At 51.1% G+C, this 18,998-nt stretch overlaps 1 protein-coding gene across 2 annotated transcripts in view; it reads left to right on the top strand.

Annotated features, from left to right (window-relative positions):
• The window catches only part of fat1a (FAT atypical cadherin 1a), a 103,856-nt gene extending 85,183 nt beyond the window's left edge, over nt 1–18,673 (top strand). For both annotated transcript variants that reach the window (XM_088372395.1, XM_088372394.1), the window contains 23 exons: nt 1,955–2,230; nt 2,323–2,533; nt 3,068–7,141; nt 7,217–7,413; nt 7,488–7,641; nt 8,598–8,831; nt 8,920–9,306; nt 9,700–9,914; nt 9,989–10,126; nt 10,193–10,336; nt 10,462–10,659; nt 11,160–11,744; nt 11,882–12,101; nt 12,184–12,318; nt 12,392–12,549; nt 12,885–13,359; nt 13,902–14,055; nt 14,132–14,242; nt 14,331–14,971; nt 15,265–15,399; nt 16,333–16,392; nt 16,626–16,661; nt 17,076–18,673. In XM_088372395.1, coding sequence (XP_088228521.1) covers nt 1,955–2,230; nt 2,323–2,533; nt 3,068–7,141; nt 7,217–7,413; nt 7,488–7,641; nt 8,598–8,831; nt 8,920–9,306; nt 9,700–9,914; nt 9,989–10,126; nt 10,193–10,336; nt 10,462–10,659; nt 11,160–11,744; nt 11,882–12,101; nt 12,184–12,318; nt 12,392–12,549; nt 12,885–13,359; nt 13,902–14,055; nt 14,132–14,242; nt 14,331–14,971; nt 15,265–15,399; nt 16,333–16,392; nt 16,626–16,661; nt 17,076–17,629 — 9,492 coding nt within the window. In that variant the 3' untranslated portion in view covers nt 17,630–18,673. The remainder of the gene's footprint in view (nt 1–1,954; nt 2,231–2,322; nt 2,534–3,067; nt 7,142–7,216; nt 7,414–7,487; nt 7,642–8,597; nt 8,832–8,919; nt 9,307–9,699; nt 9,915–9,988; nt 10,127–10,192; nt 10,337–10,461; nt 10,660–11,159; nt 11,745–11,881; nt 12,102–12,183; nt 12,319–12,391; nt 12,550–12,884; nt 13,360–13,901; nt 14,056–14,131; nt 14,243–14,330; nt 14,972–15,264; nt 15,400–16,332; nt 16,393–16,625; nt 16,662–17,075) is intronic.
• The last annotated feature ends 325 nt before the right edge of the window (nt 18,674–18,998 follow it).

Raw genomic sequence — 18,998 nt, 5'->3', positions numbered from 1 at the left:
GTGTAAAATATCTTATTTAACAACATTCTAGCTTGCTGATATACAGTTGGTGTGATAAAAATGAATTGACGAGTTTAGTAGCACAGAGGATGTTACAAATGATGCTAGCATGATAGCAGTTGATGTTCTAACTAGCATGTAGCAATATACAGAAATAATTAAAGCAGATAAATAAGTACCAAAGTGAGAGTGATGAATAAAACCGTTCAATAAAGATTTGCCGTAATGCCATTTTGAATGAAAACAAACGCTAACATGCTAACACTTGCCATTCCTGGCAGCGTTGTTCTTCTCAGCCATTTTGTCTTTGCACCTTTCGCTCACAAGCATATGTTTTCTAAATTCGACCTTTTATTCCCCGCGTCCATTTCTGTCATTTCACCCTCACAGCTTGTTTTTTTTCCCCCTTCCCAACCCGTCCATATGTCATGTGTACACAAACAGTCACAGTCACGCCTCTGCACAGCGTTCCCTGGAGGAAGCTATGCACACACAATCACGCACACGCACAACCTTAGCATTTGCAATGTTGTTTGCCGTTTTGTGATCACTTGTCCCCGTGTCGATGACGTCTGGTTTGCATTGAGTGATGATTCCATATGGTGATGGTAAGATATTCCAACAAAATGGTAATTGGGTCACTTGAAGCATGTGTGTGTTTGTTTGTGTGTGTTGTGAGACATCAGGGATCTGCTGCTTTCTGATGTCTGGCATGACATGAGAAGACATGCCTGGAATGGCTGCTTAAGGGCGCAAGCATGCAACAGAGGCCCCCATTCCTGAGTGCCACTTCTGGGCAAGAGTGTGATGTGAAAGGTAGCGGCTCGCTAGCCCATCGTCCAGAGGTTTCTTGAAAATCCAGCTCTCTAGCCTGATTCACTCGGCAACATGACATTTGGCGGATGTGTCTAATATGAATTAAAAAGATTCTGCCATTTTGGTTCAAACGTTGGCTTGGTAGCTCCATTCAGTTTTAGATATAATTTCGCTGTGAACGCCAGATTTACTCGGCAACATGACATTTGTGTGGCGAATGAATCAGGACAAAAACGTCTCATGATTCCAAGGAAGCACATTTTAGTATCATTGAAAGATTTAATTCTGAGATTTGGTCCGGTTGCAATCAGATTTGGATCACATATACTCGACAGATGGGCGAGACGGAATTGCCAGGGATTTGAATATTCTACATCGCGTGTCGGCGGAGCTTGATCGTGCCGGTGAAGTTTGATGACTCGCCAGCTTCGGTATTCCACGGCAGCCTGTGATTAGCGGTAGCGACCTTCAACACGAGCGAGCCCGGTGAGCCGCATTGCCAGCATGGCGACGGGCTATCGCTCCTCTCAGGTTCCGGCCGTGTGTGTCGTAGAGCTCAGCAAACAGCGTTACGACCCTCAAGAGTGGAGCTGCACAGCTTTGTCTTATTTATTTTCACCTCCTTAAGGGATATCACCCCCTGGTGTCTGGTATGCAGGTGTCTAATCGGGCCTGATCCTTTTGTTCCCCATGTTTGGCGACGTTCGCTGTGAAGCGGAGATGGCATTCCAGCAGCTCTCCGTAATCCTCTGTCGGAAGTCCAGCAGACGAGTGGCTGGTGTTGATAAAACACTCTCCCGGTGGAATTTTGCAGCTTGGTGGATGATGTTTGGAGTACACAAAAGCGGCACTGGGGTTTTTTTCCTTTTTTTTTTTTTCTGCTGATCAAAGGCAGAGAGGAACATGTATGGACATTTGGGGCACAGATTTGACTTTGCGGAAGGACTTTCATCTATTCCAATGCATCATCGCCGTCACATTTTTGTTCCATGCACATTTAAAACATTTCCCAGTTCATCATTTTGACATGGTAAAATGGTAACACCAAGATGAGGTTGATATTTGAAATAAAAACCAAAACGTCACGCGACCGTTATCGAGGGATCGCTAATGACGAAAACTCGGTCTTCGCCAACAGGTGCTCATCCGCGTCATCGATACCAACAACCACCGGCCCGAGTTCTCCCGCGCCAAGTACGAAGTCAGCGTGCCCGAGGACGTGCCGGTGGGAAGCGAAGTGCTCCGCGTGGACGCCACGGACCAGGACGAAAAGAACAAGTTGACCTTTACCCTGCTGAGCAGCACCGACCCCTTCAGCTTGAAGAAGTTCAAGTTGGATCCGGGCACGGGCACGCTGTACACCGCCGAACCTCTGGATCACGAGACCATGCGCAGCCACGTCCTCACAGTGATGGTGAGTGCGCGTGATGCCGGTTTATAAGTTTTGCACCATCCTTGTTATCCGAATGACTTCATTCATTTGTATTATTCGATGTTCCTTCGCAGGTACGCGACCAGGACATCCCGGTGAAACGCAACCTGGTGCGTGTGGTGGTCAACGTGGAAGACGCCAATGACAACGCGCCGTGGTTTGTCGGCACGCCCTACTCGGGCCGCGTGTTCGAGTCCGCCGCCGTCGGCTCGGCAGTGCTGCAGGTCACGGCTCTGGATAAAGACAAAGGTCACAACGCCGAGGTCGTCTACAGCATCGAGTCAGGTAGGGTCCCGGAAATCAGAAGAAAAAAGCACATTAGCATTTAGCAATTAGAGCATAATAGCAACCTGGAAAAAGAGAAACTAAGCTAAAAAGACATTTTCCAACACAGAGCTGAGCTAATAGATTAATTCCAGCTAAAATGAGGTCAAGGCAGTTACGCTAATATGCTGACTTTTAAACTTCAGCGAAGGCTTTTCACCCAAATTATGGTGAAAAAAAAAATGTTGGACTTGAGGCATTTGGACTAAATGAAAGCTTTCATTGTAATGTACCACAAATGAAGTCATGAGTCAGCCTACTGGATGTTTGTTGGAATCTTCAGGAACACGTCAGCGGCTTTGTCTGGAGTTTCCAAATATGTCAGCCATGTGGTCGACCCCCGGAATTGCCCGCATACTTTTCTGCTCTAATGAGCTTTTTTAATCACGTGGCTTTTGTTTGAACCCACATGACTTTTGATGCTTTATGACCGTTTTGCTCCATTCAATCAATACCTCACTATGGCAAATCAAATCATCTCATTTGTCTCTGCAGGAAATGTGGCAAATTCCTTTGCCGTGGATCCCGTCTTGGGCACGATCACAGTGGCCAAAGAACTCAGTCGAAGTGGCAAGACCCGCTTCGAGCTGACCGTCAAGGCAACCGACGGCGGTGCCACGGCGCTGTCCACCACCGCCGTCGTCCACATCGCCGTGACCGTCTCGGACAACGCTGCCCCCAGGTTCTCCGAGAAGGCCTTCTCCGCCGACATCAGCGAGGCGGCCGCTCCGGGGAGCTTCGTGAGCTCGCTGGAAGCCGTCAGCCAGTCGTCGGTTTTCTACCAAATCAAAAGCGGCAACACGGACAACGCCTTTGACATCAACCCTAATTCGGGCGTGGTGGTCACGCAGAAAGAGCTGGACTACGAGGTGACCCCGCAGTACAAGCTGCTGGTCCAGGGCACCAACATGGCCGGACTCGCCAGCAATACCACTCTGGTGATTCATCTGAAGGACGAGAACGACAACGCCCCCCGTTTCCTCCAGCCCGAGTTCCAAGGCGTGGTCAGCGAGTCTGCTGCCGTCAACAGCGTGGTTCTCACTCGAGAAAACGCTCCCTTCGTCATCCGTGCCTCGGACGCCGACAGCGACCGCAACGCCATGTTGGTCTATCAGATCGTGGAACCCTTCGCCCTCAATTACTTTGCCGTTGACTCCAGCACCGGCGCCGTCAGGATCACAACCGCTTTGGATCGCGAGCAGAGGAGCCTTTATCGCTTCACGGTGCAGGTCCACGATCTGGGCGTACCGCGGCTCTTCGCAGAGACGGCGGCCAACGTGACCATCGAGGTCATCGACGTCAACGACTGCCCGCCGCTTTTCAGCCGGGACGTCTACGAGGCCACCGTGGTGGTGCCGACTTACAGAGGCGTGGAAGTGGTCCGAGTCAACGCCACCGACTTGGACTCGGGACCCAATGCCAAACTTCTGTTTTCCATTTCCGAAGGCAACATCGGCGACAAGTTCAGAGTAGACGCAAACACCGGCGTGATCTCCATCCAGAATGTCACCCAGCTGAGGAGCCGCTACGAGCTCAAGGTCAGGGTTTCGGACGGGAGATTTGCCAACGTCGCCGCCGTCAAGATCCACTTGAAGGAGAACAAAGAGAGCAAGGTGAAGTTCACCAGAGAGTCCTACAGAGCTTCGGTCCCAGAGAACTTGTCGGAGAAGAGAACGTTGGAAGTCATCGCCGCTGTCGGTAACCAAGTCAACGAGCCTCTCTTCTACAAAATCCTAAATCCCGACAAACGTTTTGAAATCGGAAGGACGTCAGGGGTGGTCGCCACCACCGGGATCCCGTTCGATCGTGAGAAGCAGGACACGTTTGACGTCGTGGTCGAGGTGACCAAGGAGGAGCCATCCGAAGACGCCGCCCATGTTGTTTTGACGGTGACGGTGGAGGACGCCAATGACAACGCGCCTGTCTTTGTCAACCTCCCCTACGCCGCCGTGGTGCAGATGGACGCCGAGGAAGGACAAGTGGTGCGACAGGTCACAGCGGTGGACAAGGACCACGGTCGCAATGCGCAAATACACTACAAACTCAAAGAGCCTCAGGAGCACTTTGACATCATGCCCACGGGAGAAATCACCATCAAGAAGACGCTGGAGAAAGAATCGCTTAACGCCGACTTTGTCGTGGTCGTCGTGGCGACAGACGGCGGCGATCCCCCATTGTCGGCGGAAACGGAAGTTCCCATTACCGTGGTGAACCGAGCCGTCCCCGTTTTTGAGAAAGCCTTTTACACCGTGGAAATCCCCGAGAATGTCCAGGTGCACACGCCCGTTCTCCACGTCCAGGCCAGCGACTCGGAGGGACCTCGTATTGTTTATACCATCTCCGAGGGGGACCCCTTCAAGCAGTTCTCCGTTGACTTCAACACGGGGGTCCTTCACGTGGCTCAGCCTTTGGATTTTGAGACGCACCCAGCCTATAAATTGAACGTCAGGGCCACCGACTCGCTGACCGGTGTGCACTCGGATGTATTCGTGGACATCATCCTGGAAGACGTCAATGACAACTCGCCCGTCTTTCTGTCGAATTCCTACTACGCCGCCATCTCGGAGGCGTCGGCTATCGGTACGTCTGTTCTGCAAGTCGAGGCCACTGATTTCGACACGGACCACAATCAGGAAATCTTCTTCCAGTTGGTGGAGGAGAAGGGGAAAAGCTCAAATTTGTTTGCTGTCGATCGCGACACGGGACTCATCTCCACGGCGCGAGTACTGGATCACGAGGAGAGCCCGCAACACCGACTGAGAGTCCGCGCCACGGACGGAGGAGTCCCCGCCCTCTTCAGCGACGTGGTGGTGACGGTGGACGTCACGGACCTGAACGACAACGCCCCCGTTTTCGCCGAGCCGGCCTACAAGGCGGCCGTCAGCGAGTTGGCCTCACGCGGACACTTTGTCACCCAAGTCCAAGCCTCGGACGCCGATAGCTCCGACGCGGACAAGCTGGAGTTTGCGATTGTCTCGGGGAACGAGGACCAGACGTTCGCCATTGATAAGAAAAGCGGCGCCATCGTCATTTCCAACCACCGCCGGCCGCAAATGCAGCCGCGCTACCACCTCAACGTGTCCGTGTCGGACGGCGTTTATCGGAGCTCGGCCCCGGTGGACGTCGCAGTCATCGGCGCCAACTTCCACATCCCCGCCTTCACTCGGTCGGAATACGCGGTGGAGTTGGTGGAAAACTCCCCCGCCGGCACTTTGGTAGCCGAGGCCAAAGCGACGGACGACGACGAAGGCATCTACGGGCAAATCACGTACCGCATCGTCAACAGCGTCGCCAAGGACAAATTCACCGTCAACGAAAACGGCGACGTCTTCACCTTGGAGAGCCTGGACCGCGACAGCAGCGTGGAGAAGGTCATTCCCATCTCTTTGGAAGCCAGAGATGGTGGCGGTAAGGTGGGCTTTTGTACCGTCAACGTGGTCCTCACCGACGTCAACGACAACGCGCCGCAGTTCAGGGCGGCCGAGTACAAAGTCACCATCGCGTCGGACGCCCCGAGGGGCGCATCGGTGGTGAAGATCGCCGCCTCTGACGTCGACGAGGGAAGCAACGCCGACGTGGAGTACTCCATCGAGGCCGACGTGGAGAACGTGGCGGAGAACTTTGAAATTCACCCAACGTCCGGGGTCATCGTGACCAAAGAAAGCCTGATTGGTCTCGAGGGCGAGCTCTATTCGTTTTTCGTCCGGGCCAAAGACACCGGAAACCCGCCGAAACATTCAGTGGTGCAGGTTTACATCCAGATTGTTGCGCCTGAGACGCCCATCCCCAAGTTCGCCGAGCCTCAGTACCGCTACACCGTGGCCGAGGACCTTCCCATCGGCACGGAGATCGACGCGATTCGGGCCGAAAGCGAACAACCGCTTGCGTACAGCCTCATCAACGGGAACACTCCAGAGAGCAACGAGAACGAGGTGTTCGTCGTGGACAGGGACACCGGCGCCCTGAAACTCCAGAAGAGCCTGGACCACGAGACCACCAAATGGTACCAGCTCACCTTGCGGGCACAAGCTCAGCACAACGGCTACGACGTCGCCACTTCCGTCAGCGTCAACATCCAAGTGAAAGATCTCAACGACAACCAGCCGGTCTTTGAATCGGACCCTTACCAGGCCGTGGTGGTGGAGAACCTCCCAGGCGGAGCGCAGGTGGTTCAAGTCAAAGCCAGCGACCTGGACTCAGGTACCAATGGCCTAGTTCTGTACAGCCTGGACGCCAAGCTCAACTCCCAGGACATCGCCGAGCTCTTCGCCATCAATGCCGAAAGTGGCTGGTTGAGCACCCTCAAGGAGCTGGACCGCGAAAAGCGCAGCGAGTACTCGGTGGCCGTCGTCGCCACCGATCAGGGCGACAAAGTCCAACACGCGACGGGCACGCGGGTGGAGGTGACGGTGGCCGACGTCAACGACAACCCGCCCCGCTTCACGGCCGAGGTCTACAAGGGCACGGTCAGCGAGGACGACCCTCTGCCCAGCGGCGTCATCGCCATCCTCAGCACCACCGACGACGACTCGGAGGACATTAACAGACAAGTCAACTATTTCATTACCGGTCAGTTCGATTTTTTTTCTTCTTCTGTTAGTTGTATGTGTACATAAGTAACTCGTATTTTCTTTCATCCAACAGCCGGAGACCCTCTGGGACAGTTTGCCATCGAGCACGTGCAGAACGAATGGAAGGTGTCGGTCAGGAAGCCTCTGGACCGCGAGACCACCGACTATTATCTGCTCAACGTCACGGCCAGCGACGGCATCTTCACAACCAAAGCTGTGGTTGAGGTCAAAGTGTTGGACGCCAACGACAACAGCCCCGTGTGTGATAAGGTAACGGCGATTCAACAGCGAATCCCATCACGTCGGGGTCCAGTCCGAGTCTTGACTTCGGCTTCCCCATTTAGTTTCTGTACAGTGAAAGCGTTCCCGAGAACTCGCCAGCCAGCAGACTCATCCTGCAAGTCTCAGCCACCGACGCCGATATCCGATCCAACGCGCAAATCTCCTACGAACTCCAGGGAGCTGGCTCGGAACTTTTCTTTATCGACCCTGAGACGGGTGAGTTGACGCTGTTCCAATTTTGAGCGGAGTTCAACATGCTCAAAAAGTCAAACAGCCAGTGTAAACAAAATAAATGAAGTTATATCTCTTCACTTATTTTTGCGATCCTTCCAAAAAATGCTAAATGTTAGCTCAGCGCTACCCAATTTGTGGTGCTGGGCGGTTTTGATTTCATTTTTTTCAGCATGAAATGATGTTACCTATGTTATCTACACGTTTTTTAACTAACTGCCAGTTGTGATGGAGCCAAGGGCCAGCAAAACACCCTAGTGCCCAGTTACATATGTTTTTTTTTTGTTTTTGCAACCATCCAAGACTATTTCCCTTCAGGGCAAGAACCACGGCAGCAGTAAAATCCCAAGTTGCACACTTAGGTTGAATTTATGTCTGTTCTACTTGTTGCCTGCAAATAATACCGACTGGAAGAGTCCCTAAATCATCACGCGCTCCATCAGGCTACTGTATTTTTTTTTTTCTTCCCCCATGAGAGCACATTCTGGCTCTAAGGCATTATGTCCCCTGCATTTAACTTGAGCGCCCAAGGGGGTCGTTATAAAGGTGCCGTTAATGTATAAATTATAGCATACAAGATGGGCAAAATCTGCTTTAAGAGGCACTAATGTTCCTTTTTATCCTTTTTTTGTGTGGCCGTCTGACTTAATTACATGCTTTGGATGCTTTTTGCACGGTATGGTGCTGGAAAATACATAATTATGTCTTTCTCTTTTTTTTTTTTGCTGGATTCATGCATACATTAGCTGACCTTGTTCCCTCCAGCGTGAATTACCATAGTAATAAATCAGATCGGGCAAGGGAAGCTTTTTCATTGGCCATATAAAATACTCAAGCAATGCTACGTGAAGCCACATATTTTTCTGTCAAATTTAATGTTAGAAAATATGCAAAAAAAGCTTCCCATTGTGTAATCATAATTACACCGTGTCATCTTTCAGGCGAGCTGAAGACGCTGAAGCCCCTGGACCGCGAGGAGCGCGACGAGCATCGCTTCAAAGTGCGAGCGGTGGACGGCGGGGGGCGCTTCTGCGAGGCCGACGTGCACGTGGCCGTGCGCGACGTCAACGACAACGCTCCCGAGTTCACCGCCGACCCGTACGCCTTCGCCGTCTTCGAGAACACAGAGACGGGAACCTTCGTGGCCAAGCTACAAGCCGACGACGCCGACAGCGGTAAGCGATTCGCCTCCCGCCGGCTCATCAGACAAATACAGAGATGAAATATCGGTCAATTTTGGGATAATTGTTGAAATACTTCCAGGGCTCAATGGCGACGTGGTCTACTCGCTGCTGGGCTCCGGCGACGGTTGGTTCTCCATAGACGAAGTGAGCGGAATCATCAGCCTGGAGCGGCCGCTGGACCGCGAGACGCGGGCCCTGTACGAGCTGGAGGCCCGCGCCTCCGATCGGGGCTCGCCACGCCTGTGGGCGACATGCCGCGTTCTGGTCTCCGTGCTTGACATCAACGACAACCCGCCCGTGTTTGAGCGGCGCGAGTACGCGGCCGCCGTACCCGAGGACGCGGCCGTGGGCGGACAAGTGCTCAGGGTACAGGCCGCCAGTCGGGACGCGGATGCCAACGGGGAGATTGGATACAGCATCGTCAGCGGAAACGAGCACGGGGTGTTCAGCGTGGACCCGAGCACAGGTACGGGACCAACCCAGGAAAAGCCTGTCCCGCTATTTTGCGAATCAAAACTCTTTTTGGTTATACTTGGTTCTTTTGGGTGTAATTCCAGTGTCAGCCTCTAGGTGGTGGCACACTACCATTGTACTGTATGTAAATTTTAAGAGTGAAAACAGGAAGTATTTCAAGATCAGTTTTTGCTGAAGATGAAATGAATCCTTTCAGTGCCTAGAAAAATGAGATGCTGCAAAATAAGATAATCGATAAATTAATACATTGATCAAATTTACGGGAATAATTTGAAAAAAGAGTTTGTGGAACGGGAAAAATAATACTTCCCATGACAAGAATTTTTGGAATGTCGGTCTTTGACAGGCGGACGTCAATCCGATGTAATCTTTTTGCGTTGTTCAGGCGACATCTTTGTGATTGCGCCGCTGGACTACGAGACGTCTCACGAGTACTACATCACGGTGGAGGCCACCGACGGAGGCTCTCCGCCCCTCAGCGACATGGCCACCGTCAACATCAACGTGACGGACGTCAACGACAACGCGCCCGTCTTCAGCCAGCGCGTCTACGCCGCTGTCGTCGGCGAGGACGCCGAGCTGGGCAGGACAGTCTTGACGGTGAGAGACAAACCACGACATTATTTGACTGGAAATTCTATTTTCTGAGCAGTGTTCTTTCGTGAGACCCTCAGGTGGTGGCCGAGGACGCAGACGGGCCGTCGTACAACCGCGTGCGCTACGCCATCGTGGACGGCAACAGCGGCAGCCCTTTCATCATCGACCCCATTCGTGGCGAGCTCAAAGTGGCCCGCCAGCTGGACCGGGAGCAGGTAAATATTCTTTTTGAAGAGTCTTATTACATTCTAGATTGTTCTTGATGTGTACTTTTCCTCCAGACGTCAGGCTACACGCTGACGGTGCTAGTCGTGGACAACGGCACGCCGCCGCTGTCCGCCAGTGCCGTGGTCAACGTGGACATCTCCGACGTCAACGACAACCCGCCGCTCTTCTCTCAGGCTAACTACAGCCTCATTATCCAGGTACTATGAATATATTTAAAATCTGTTTTTTGACAACGTGATTTGCTATGTGGTTGTTTTAAAAAGCAATTGTTGTTTTGTTCCCACGTCAAGATTGTTCTCATCTGTTGTTGTCGGTCCCACAGGAGAACCAAGTTCAGGACAGCAGCGTGCTGCAGCTCCTGGTGTCCGACCGGGACGCCTCCCACAACGGGCCGCCCTTCATTTTCTCCATCGCCGGCGGCAACACAGGCGACGTTTTCCGCATCGACCCGAACGGCGCCCTGCTCTTGTCGGGGCCGCTCAACAAGAACGTGAAGGAACACTACCTGCTTCAAGCACAGGTCAGATACGCCGACTCGTTTGCCTTCACTCTGTGTTGACTCCTCTTCTAGTTTTTTTGCTTTGCATTTCCATCTGTGATCATGTTGTGAGGGTCCACGGTAAAAGCCAGCGTCTCCAAGTGCCATGAGTGGGCGGAGTTGTGTGCTAAGGGACAGAATGAGAAGATAGAATGATGAAACGGAGGTGTGATGTTTCTTCGGACATTGCGGTGGAGTCAGCAATTTTCCTTCCAACTGTGCTGTTTGACCATCTGTGTGTGTTCGTGCGCTCCAGTGCCTCATGAATGCCAACAGTGCCCTCTGCAGGATGTAGAGAAAATATTTTACAGGGTGCCTGTTGATCCTCGAGAAGTCCTAAAAGGCTTTAAATCGTCAATCGATTTTTCAAAAGACTTAAAAGTGTTGATCTTATGATTGCAAGTGGTTGCAAATCTCAAATTCCTTCTGATAAACAAAATTAGCACTTCACTTTGTTTCTGAACGCCGCGTTTGACTTCCAGGTGTCTGACAGCGGCAAACCGGCGCTCTCCTCAAGTGCCTACATCAGCGTCCGCATCATCGAGGAAAGCGTTTACCCGCCCGCCATCCTCCCGCTCGACGTTTTTGTGTCCACGGCCGGCGAGGAGTACGCAGGCGGCGTCCTGGGCAAGATCCACGCCACCGATCAGGACGTCTACGACACGCTGACGTACAGCCTGGCCCCTTCCTCCGCCGCGTCCTCGCAATCCTTCTCCGTGTCGGCGTCAGACGGGAAAGTGATCGCCCTGCGGCCGCTGGACGCCGGCCACTACCCGCTCAACGTGACGGTGACCGACGGGCGCTTCACCGCGGCCGCCGACGTCAACGTTCACGTGCGGCAGGTGGCCCGCCAGGCGCTGGACAACTCTATCGCCGTGCGCTTCGCCAGCATCACCCCCGAGGAGTTCATCGGAGACTACTGGCGCAATTTCCAGAGGGCGCTGAGGAACATCGCTGGCGTGAGGAGGAGCGACGTGCAGCTGGTCAGCCTGCAGCCGTCCGAGCAGGGAGACCTCGATGTCCTGCTGGCGCTGGAAAGATCTGGAAGCCCCTACCAGTCTCAGGAGGTGAGAGGGACATCTATAAGAAAATTTAATTTTTTTTTTTTTTTTGATAAGAGATCAGGCAAGATTTTCTTTCTAGTTTTACACGCAAAAAATTCCATTTTTTAATCCCATTGTGTTCTTTTAACGTTCTCCTCCAGGTGGTCTTCCGCAAGCTGAACTCGTCGGCGAGCGTCATCGAGGAGATGACGGGGGTGCGCATCGTGCGGGTGGCTCAGAAGCTTTGCTCGGGCATGGACTGCCCGCTGCATTTCTGCGACGAGGTGGTCTCGCTGGACATGTCCATGTCTACCTACAGCACGGCGCGCCTCAGCTTCGTCACGCCCAGACACCACAGACATGCCACCTGCCAGTGTGAAGGTCGCTCACCACACCACACACACACTCAGGATGGAAAATGGTCCAGCCCACATGTCTGACATCACCTTACATCCTCCAACAGGTGGCAAATGTCCCGTGCTGAACAACGTGTGTGATCACAGCCCTTGTCCAGAGGGCTTGGACTGTGTGGCCGACGTGCACACAGACGCCAAGTACACATGTGTGTGTCCTCCAGGGAACAAAAACAAATGTTCCGGTAAGAAAACACTCCAAGGACGAATCCCCAATCTGAGTCCTAAGACCTAACTCCTACTCTGTCGTTCGCTCAGACGGCCACTCGTTGACATTCAGCGGCAGCGGCTACGTCAAGTACCACCTGATGGAGAATGACAACAAGGAGCAGATGAAGCTGTCCCTGCGCCTGCGCACCTTCTCCGGACACGCCACCGTCATGTTCGCCAGGGGCACTGACTCCAGCATCCTCGAGGTACGTTTGTGGCTTTTAGTAGTACTGCGGTTCCATGTCGCAAGGTACGAGAAGACGTGAGCGGCCAACCCGCAGCTCAAAATGGTTGGCCGTTCACATGAGCAACGATGGGAATTTGGGAAAAGAAAATAACCGAGTTATTTTCAGGCTGGGAGGCAAGCACAGAGCACTTTTCCACACATTCCGCAATGGCCAGACTCCATAGGGAAAATGTTTGATTCGAGAAAAAGCTTTGAAACATTTCACAATGCCACACGTAATATCTGCAAAAGTATTGGGACACTTGGCCAGTAGGAAATGAAAAATCCTTAATACCTCCTCTTTGTTTTGGACAGATTTTGAACGGTCGCTTGCAGTACAAATTCGACTGCGGCAGCGGCCCCGGCTTGGTGTCGGTCCACAGCGCCGTAGTCAACGACGGCGAGTGGCACTCGGTCTCCCTGGAGGTGGACGGCAACTACGCCAAGCTGGTGCTGGATCGCGTGCACGCCGCCTCGGGAACGGCGCCGGGAAACCTGCGAACCCTCAACCTGGACAACAGCATCTACTTTGGCGGCCACGTCCGCCAGCACGCCGCCTCAGCCGCCCGCCACGGACGCAACCTACCCGTGACTAACGGCTTCCGTGGCTGCATGGAGGCCATGACGCTCAACGGCCAGGAGCTGCCCCTCAACACCAAGGCGCGGCGGGCGCACGCCGTCATGGAGGCCATCGAGGACGTGGCGGCCGGTTGCGTGCTCACACCGCCGGAGAGCTGCTCCAGCAATCCTTGTGGCAACGGTGGCGTGTGCAACCCCAGGCCAAATGGAGGTATGTTGAGTGACATGCACGGCACCCAAACATGCATTTCCACTCTTTCACAGCCTATAGTGCCCTCTGTTGGTAGAACGTTGATACTGCAGTCAAGCAATGCGCTTTAAAAACAGTCAGGAGTCACCATAATATTTGGCACAATGTCGGCAAAAGTATTGGGACATCTAAATAAGTTAAAAAAAATCATTATTTCAAAGTTCTCTCTCATGCCAGAATGTATTGTAAGCATTGGGACCCAGTAGACATTCAGGAAATGGAAAAATACGACCACCAGGCAAGAACTACATCCAGTAATACTAATGGGGGTGTGCTGGGTTAATGTGCTGGTTATGCACACTCAACATTTTAAGGGGGGGGGGTCGTAATCCTTCGCCAGCCGCTTGACTCATCCGACGCTTTAGCCATCAGGCTAATTAAAGAAAAAACGCAAGCTAAGCAGCAGTGAAAAATGGAGTGAGTGAACGAGCTCCGCCCGAGGGGAAATGAGCGGAGCGCTCAAAAGGAAACATGCTGATTGCTGTCTTATTGGACTTCCTCAGGCTACTTCTGCAAGTGTCCCGCCGCTTTCATGGGCGCCCACTGCGAGATGGCCGTCAGCCCCTGCGCCTCCAACCCGTGCTTATACGGTGGCACGTGCGTACCCCGTGGGGACGACTTCTACTGCCAGTGCAGGGCGCAGTACTCAGGTCAAAGGTAAAAGCGGTCAACCTGGATGCCGCCCATCATATCTTTTGGCCTGTGTTGCAGATTTTTTTTTTTTTGACAACAGGTGCCAGATGGGTTCGTTTTGCACGGAGAACCCGTGCAAAAACAGCGGCAAGTGTATCGACAGTCTGGACGGGCCGGTGTGCGAGTGCGAAGCCGGTTTCCAAGGAGAATGGTATGTAAAAGAAGCATGTCAATTTTTTTTGTAGAAATATTCCCCCACTCAGAGCATGACGAAGCATCTGATGTTTTTTCCGCCGCAGGTGCCTGAACGACGTGGACGAATGCTCGAGGAGCCCGTGCTCCAACGGCGGCCGCTGCCACAACACGTACGGCTCGTACGAGTGCAACTGCTCTCTGGGCTTCGGCGGCCCAACGTGCGATCTGGCCGCCGACGTCCGCAACGACTTTGTGTCTACCTCGTGGAACATCGGCCTGGAGGAGGTGGTGGGCATCGTGATCTTTGTCTCCAGCATCTTCATCCTGGTGCTCTTCTTCGTCCTCCTGCGCAAGAAGGCGTGCCGCGCCAAGTCCAAGACGGAGGACGACGACAAGCGAGGCGGATCCGGCGCGCCGCATTCTTTCCTCCAGAGGCCGTACTTTGACGCCAAGTTCAACAAGAACGTCTACTCGGACATCCCGCCGCAGGTGCCCGTACGGCCCATCTCGTACACGCCCAGCATCCCCAGCGACTCGCGCAACAACTTGGACCGCAACTCCTTCGAGGGCTCGGCCATCCCCGAGCACCCCGAGTTCAGCACCTTCAACCCGGACGCCGCGCACGGCCATCGCAAAACGGTGGCCGTGTGCAGCGTGGCGCCCAATCTGCCGCCTCCGCCGCCTTCCAACTCGGTGTCGGACAGCGACTCCATACAGAAGCCAAGCTGGGACTACGACTATGACGGTGAGTTGGAGCGAAGGCGCAATTGTTTAACAAAAAAAAATATTTAGTGACTTTTAAAAAGATATTATAATTATTTGTATTGCTTTTACTATGTTAATTTAATTTGTACTTTGTTGTAAAATATACTTTTAATTAATAAATTATTGCATTTTTTTTATTAATGCCCAAACTAATAATACAAAGAATAAATTATAGTTTATTACACAACCTTTTTGTAGATTTCAAAAATGTCTATTCCTATCCTAGAAATAAGCTACAATTTGTATGTGACACTTTGCATGTCGACCCTGCAGCCAAAGTTGTGGACTTGGACTGCGTGACCAAGAAGCCTGTAGAGGAGAGCGCATGTCACCCTTTCAACACCAGGGGGAGCATGTCGGAAGTCCAGTCGCTCAGCTCCTTCCAATCCGAGTCGTGCGACGACAACGGTAAGCCACTTCCTCCACACTTTCAACGGCCATCATCAAATCTAAACTTTTATTTTTCTTTCGATATCTTTCTCTCATCTGTTACGCTAACTTGTTTTCTGGACTCCCAATGGTGGTGGCTTCCCGAGTCACATTTTGTTGATGTGTTTTTTTTTTTTTTTTTCACTCTCTCTTTATTCTTGCTGCGGGGCACAGCTCCCATATGGATCAAATCTGTCCACAGGTCCAGAACACGCTTTTAGAATTACAAAAAAGAAAGGCCTGTAAGTTCTTCTGGGATGAAACAAAAAAAAAAAATCAGAAGCATGATGTCGTTCCCTACCATTTTTTTTTTTACGTGGTCGACATAAGCACGGCAACCATGTTATGTTTAAAAATTCTTGCACGCTGATTATTTCATTTAAGCATGCCCCCTTTTTCTTTTTTTTGTTAAAGCAAACCTCAAGGAACGTATCACAATGGTATTCATTGTTCTCTCTTCCCATTCACTCATCACGTTACCATCCAATGCAAGACAGCTATCAAAAAATTCTGCACGTTTTATAGATTATGTAAATTGACTCCCAATATTTGCATCATGCAGGCACTCAATTGCAGCAGATTTTTGATACAAGTCTTGTATTGGTGTCATCAGACCGAGTTGTCATTGCTCATCCTCCACAATGAAAATGAGCCATAAAATGGAATTCACGGATCATTAGTGTCTCATTTCCCCACACCCCCTCGCCTTTTTTGGGGATGACCGTTTAAATCTTTGGGGGATTTCATTCCAAAATATGTGTGTAGCAATAGCGTCTCGTAGTCCGTCATGGTCCATGTTGTCATCCACACCAATGTTCTGTGTTAGCATTAGCGCCATGTTCCCTCCATGTGTATCGTTCTCATTTTTTGTTAGCATATATGCTAATGCTCCATCATCTCTCCTCTTGCAAGCCTCCATAGTGACTGTCATCCACTTTGTCAACTCTGTGCTTGACACGGTGGAAGGAGAAGGTACTATTTTTCCATTTGTCGTTGTTGTCGTGTGGCTAGCAGTCACCATTTTATTTTAGCTAGCTCGCTAACAAGTAAAATGGCAACGCTGTCAAATTGGCCCTCCACGTGTTTTGTCACCTTCACAAAAACTCCCGTGTCCCGCTGTGTTGTTAGCATCCTTGGCACTTTTTAATGTGTTTTCTCTCTTTCTCCTCCTCCTCCTCCTCTTCTTTCATGGATACTTTTTAAAGAGTCTTTTTTGGCTCGTGAGCTCAAGAACACAAGAGGTGACTTTTTCTTTGGTGTTTGTGTGTTATCGTGAGTTTGGGTGCAGCTAACCACTAACCCGACGCTAACAATCAGAGCTTGTTTTGCTTTTTGTGTGCTGGTGTGAAAGCTGAAGCGTAACTTTGTTAGCGTTCCCTACGCATGGTTTGGTGAGTTTCGTTTTAAGGAACTCTATTTGGTAACTAATTATTTTTTGGGTTCAGTTCAAAACAACTTGAAATGCCTGGAGTTATGGCAAACTTGTTTTTGTTTGTTTGTGTGTGACCAGATGTCCAAATCCTTGTTATTTTGTTTTACTCGGGATGTCGTCGAGTGTTATTAAAAAAAAAGCGGTGTGTTGGTTGCATGGCTTTATCGACGTTAACAAGACGTTAGCGTGAGAATGTTTAACGTTTGTGTTTTCCCCCACCCAGGATACCACTGGGACACGTCCGACTGGATGCCGAGCGTCCAGCTGCCGGGCATCAAGGAATTTCCGCAGTACGAGCTGGTGGAATCACCTCCCACCACCTTGTATAGCGACCCAAGCGCCATGGACACCGATTACTACCCGGGCGGCTACGACATCGAGAGCGACTTCCCTCCGCCGCCCGACGACTTCCCGTCCGGCGACGAGCTGCCGCCGCCGCCACCGCCCGAGTACGGCGACACGCTGCGGTCCAGCGCCACCGAGGGCACCCGCCGCCGTCCCGCCCTGCCGGAACTGTACAGCCTCGGTCAGTACTTGAGCCCCCACGGCGACGCCGCCCCGCCATCCTCCACCACGGCCACCGTCGGCTTCCCTCCAGGTCGGGACTTTGACGACATGTCGCTGTCGCTGTACGCGTCCACCGCCTCCTGCTCGGACATGTCGGCGTGCTGCGAGGAGTCCGAGGCCATGATCAGCGACTACGAGAGCGGTGACGACAGCCATTTTGAGCGGCTGTCCATCCCGCCGCTGGGCTCCCAGCAGCACACTGAAGTCTGACACTGGATCCCCACAAAAAGTGCCTGAAGCAGCTCCACGAGCCCTCCTTATTTTTATTTTTTTTGGTCCGCTTTTACACCTGGTACGATCTGAGTCCACAAAGGGACTGATGCATACTTGCCAACCTGGTATACCTTATGTCACCCACTTAGGATTGCCAAACGTTTCTCTGTATTAGCGCGCAATTTGTCTCCCCAGTGCCCGTGTCACATATCCCTCCGCCCAGCAAAGCAACAACAGCGGTCTACAGCCTTTTTAAGAGTGTATAAGTGATCAAGTCATCACAAAAATCTCGAAAAATCCATAGATACGCCGCACCGGACGACAAGTCGCAAGGTTCAAAACTTGAGCAAAAAGTAGCGGCTTATAGTCCGGAAATTACGGTATTTGTGACCATCCATTGTTTTTCCTGGAAAACTGCTATTTTCTCTCAATTTAGGTTTTGCAAACATTTCAACAGTATTAACCTGTCAGTCAATCCATAGCATGTTAGGGAGAAAAAGTCAAGTCACAGGAAATGGACTTTCCGATTCAACAGTTGAAGATGGAAACAAAAAAGAAAACCTCCCCGACAATAATAAAGAAAAGTTCACAACAATTTCTATCGATAGAACATTTTCTACAAGTGGTGATTTTCAGTGTAAATGTCTATGTACAGTTTTGATTTCAAAGTAGATTTTGTAGATATTTCAGTGCTTTTATTTTGAAGAAACTGTGTGACATGATCGGCCTTACTGTGCTAACGTTCACGAAAAAAGTTTGTCGTTAAAAGAAAAAAAAAGGGTCTTCAGTGAACGACTGCATTATTCATGTTTTTTTGTTTTAATGTTTGTTTGTACATGTTGACGTTGGAACCTCTTTTATTTTTCCATCATGGAAACGGGACCCGATGATATTTTTGGTCGTCATGGATACCACCCGTGTATGTGTATGTATGTGCGAGTGTGTGCGTGAGCAACGCATCGGTCTTATTAAGGTTTTTATTGAATTACTGCCACCAGCTCACGCTTTCCTACTGGCAATAAATTATTCCTAAAAAATACATATCTATTGCTGTGTGCATCTTTTTTATTTAGTTTTTTGTTACGGAAGCGTGGAGGTGCCAATGGGTAGTAAAACTACGGTATAATTTATATTTCTAATTTTAAATGAACATGTGGCCGTAGGGGTGTGTGTACTACCGCATCAAGACCACAAGGTGGTGCTGCAAGACAGGCCTAAAATGTATTGTAGAGAGCGTGTTTAAAAAACTGCAAAAATCAAACGAGAACAATTGCTATTGTGAACACTGAGAGAGAATATAAATAAAAATACAATTACAACTGAAAAGGAATAAAACACTTTAAATGTTATAACAGGATTTTAAATG

Source organism: Syngnathus floridae, chromosome 4 (genome assembly GCF_059516105.1).
Source record: "Syngnathus floridae isolate MCC-2025c chromosome 4, RoL_Sflo_1.0, whole genome shotgun sequence".
Classification (NCBI taxonomy): domain Eukaryota; kingdom Metazoa; phylum Chordata; class Actinopteri; order Syngnathiformes; family Syngnathidae; genus Syngnathus; species Syngnathus floridae.
Note: the sequence above shows the minus strand (reverse complement) of the source record. Positions and strands in the feature narration are given on the sequence as shown.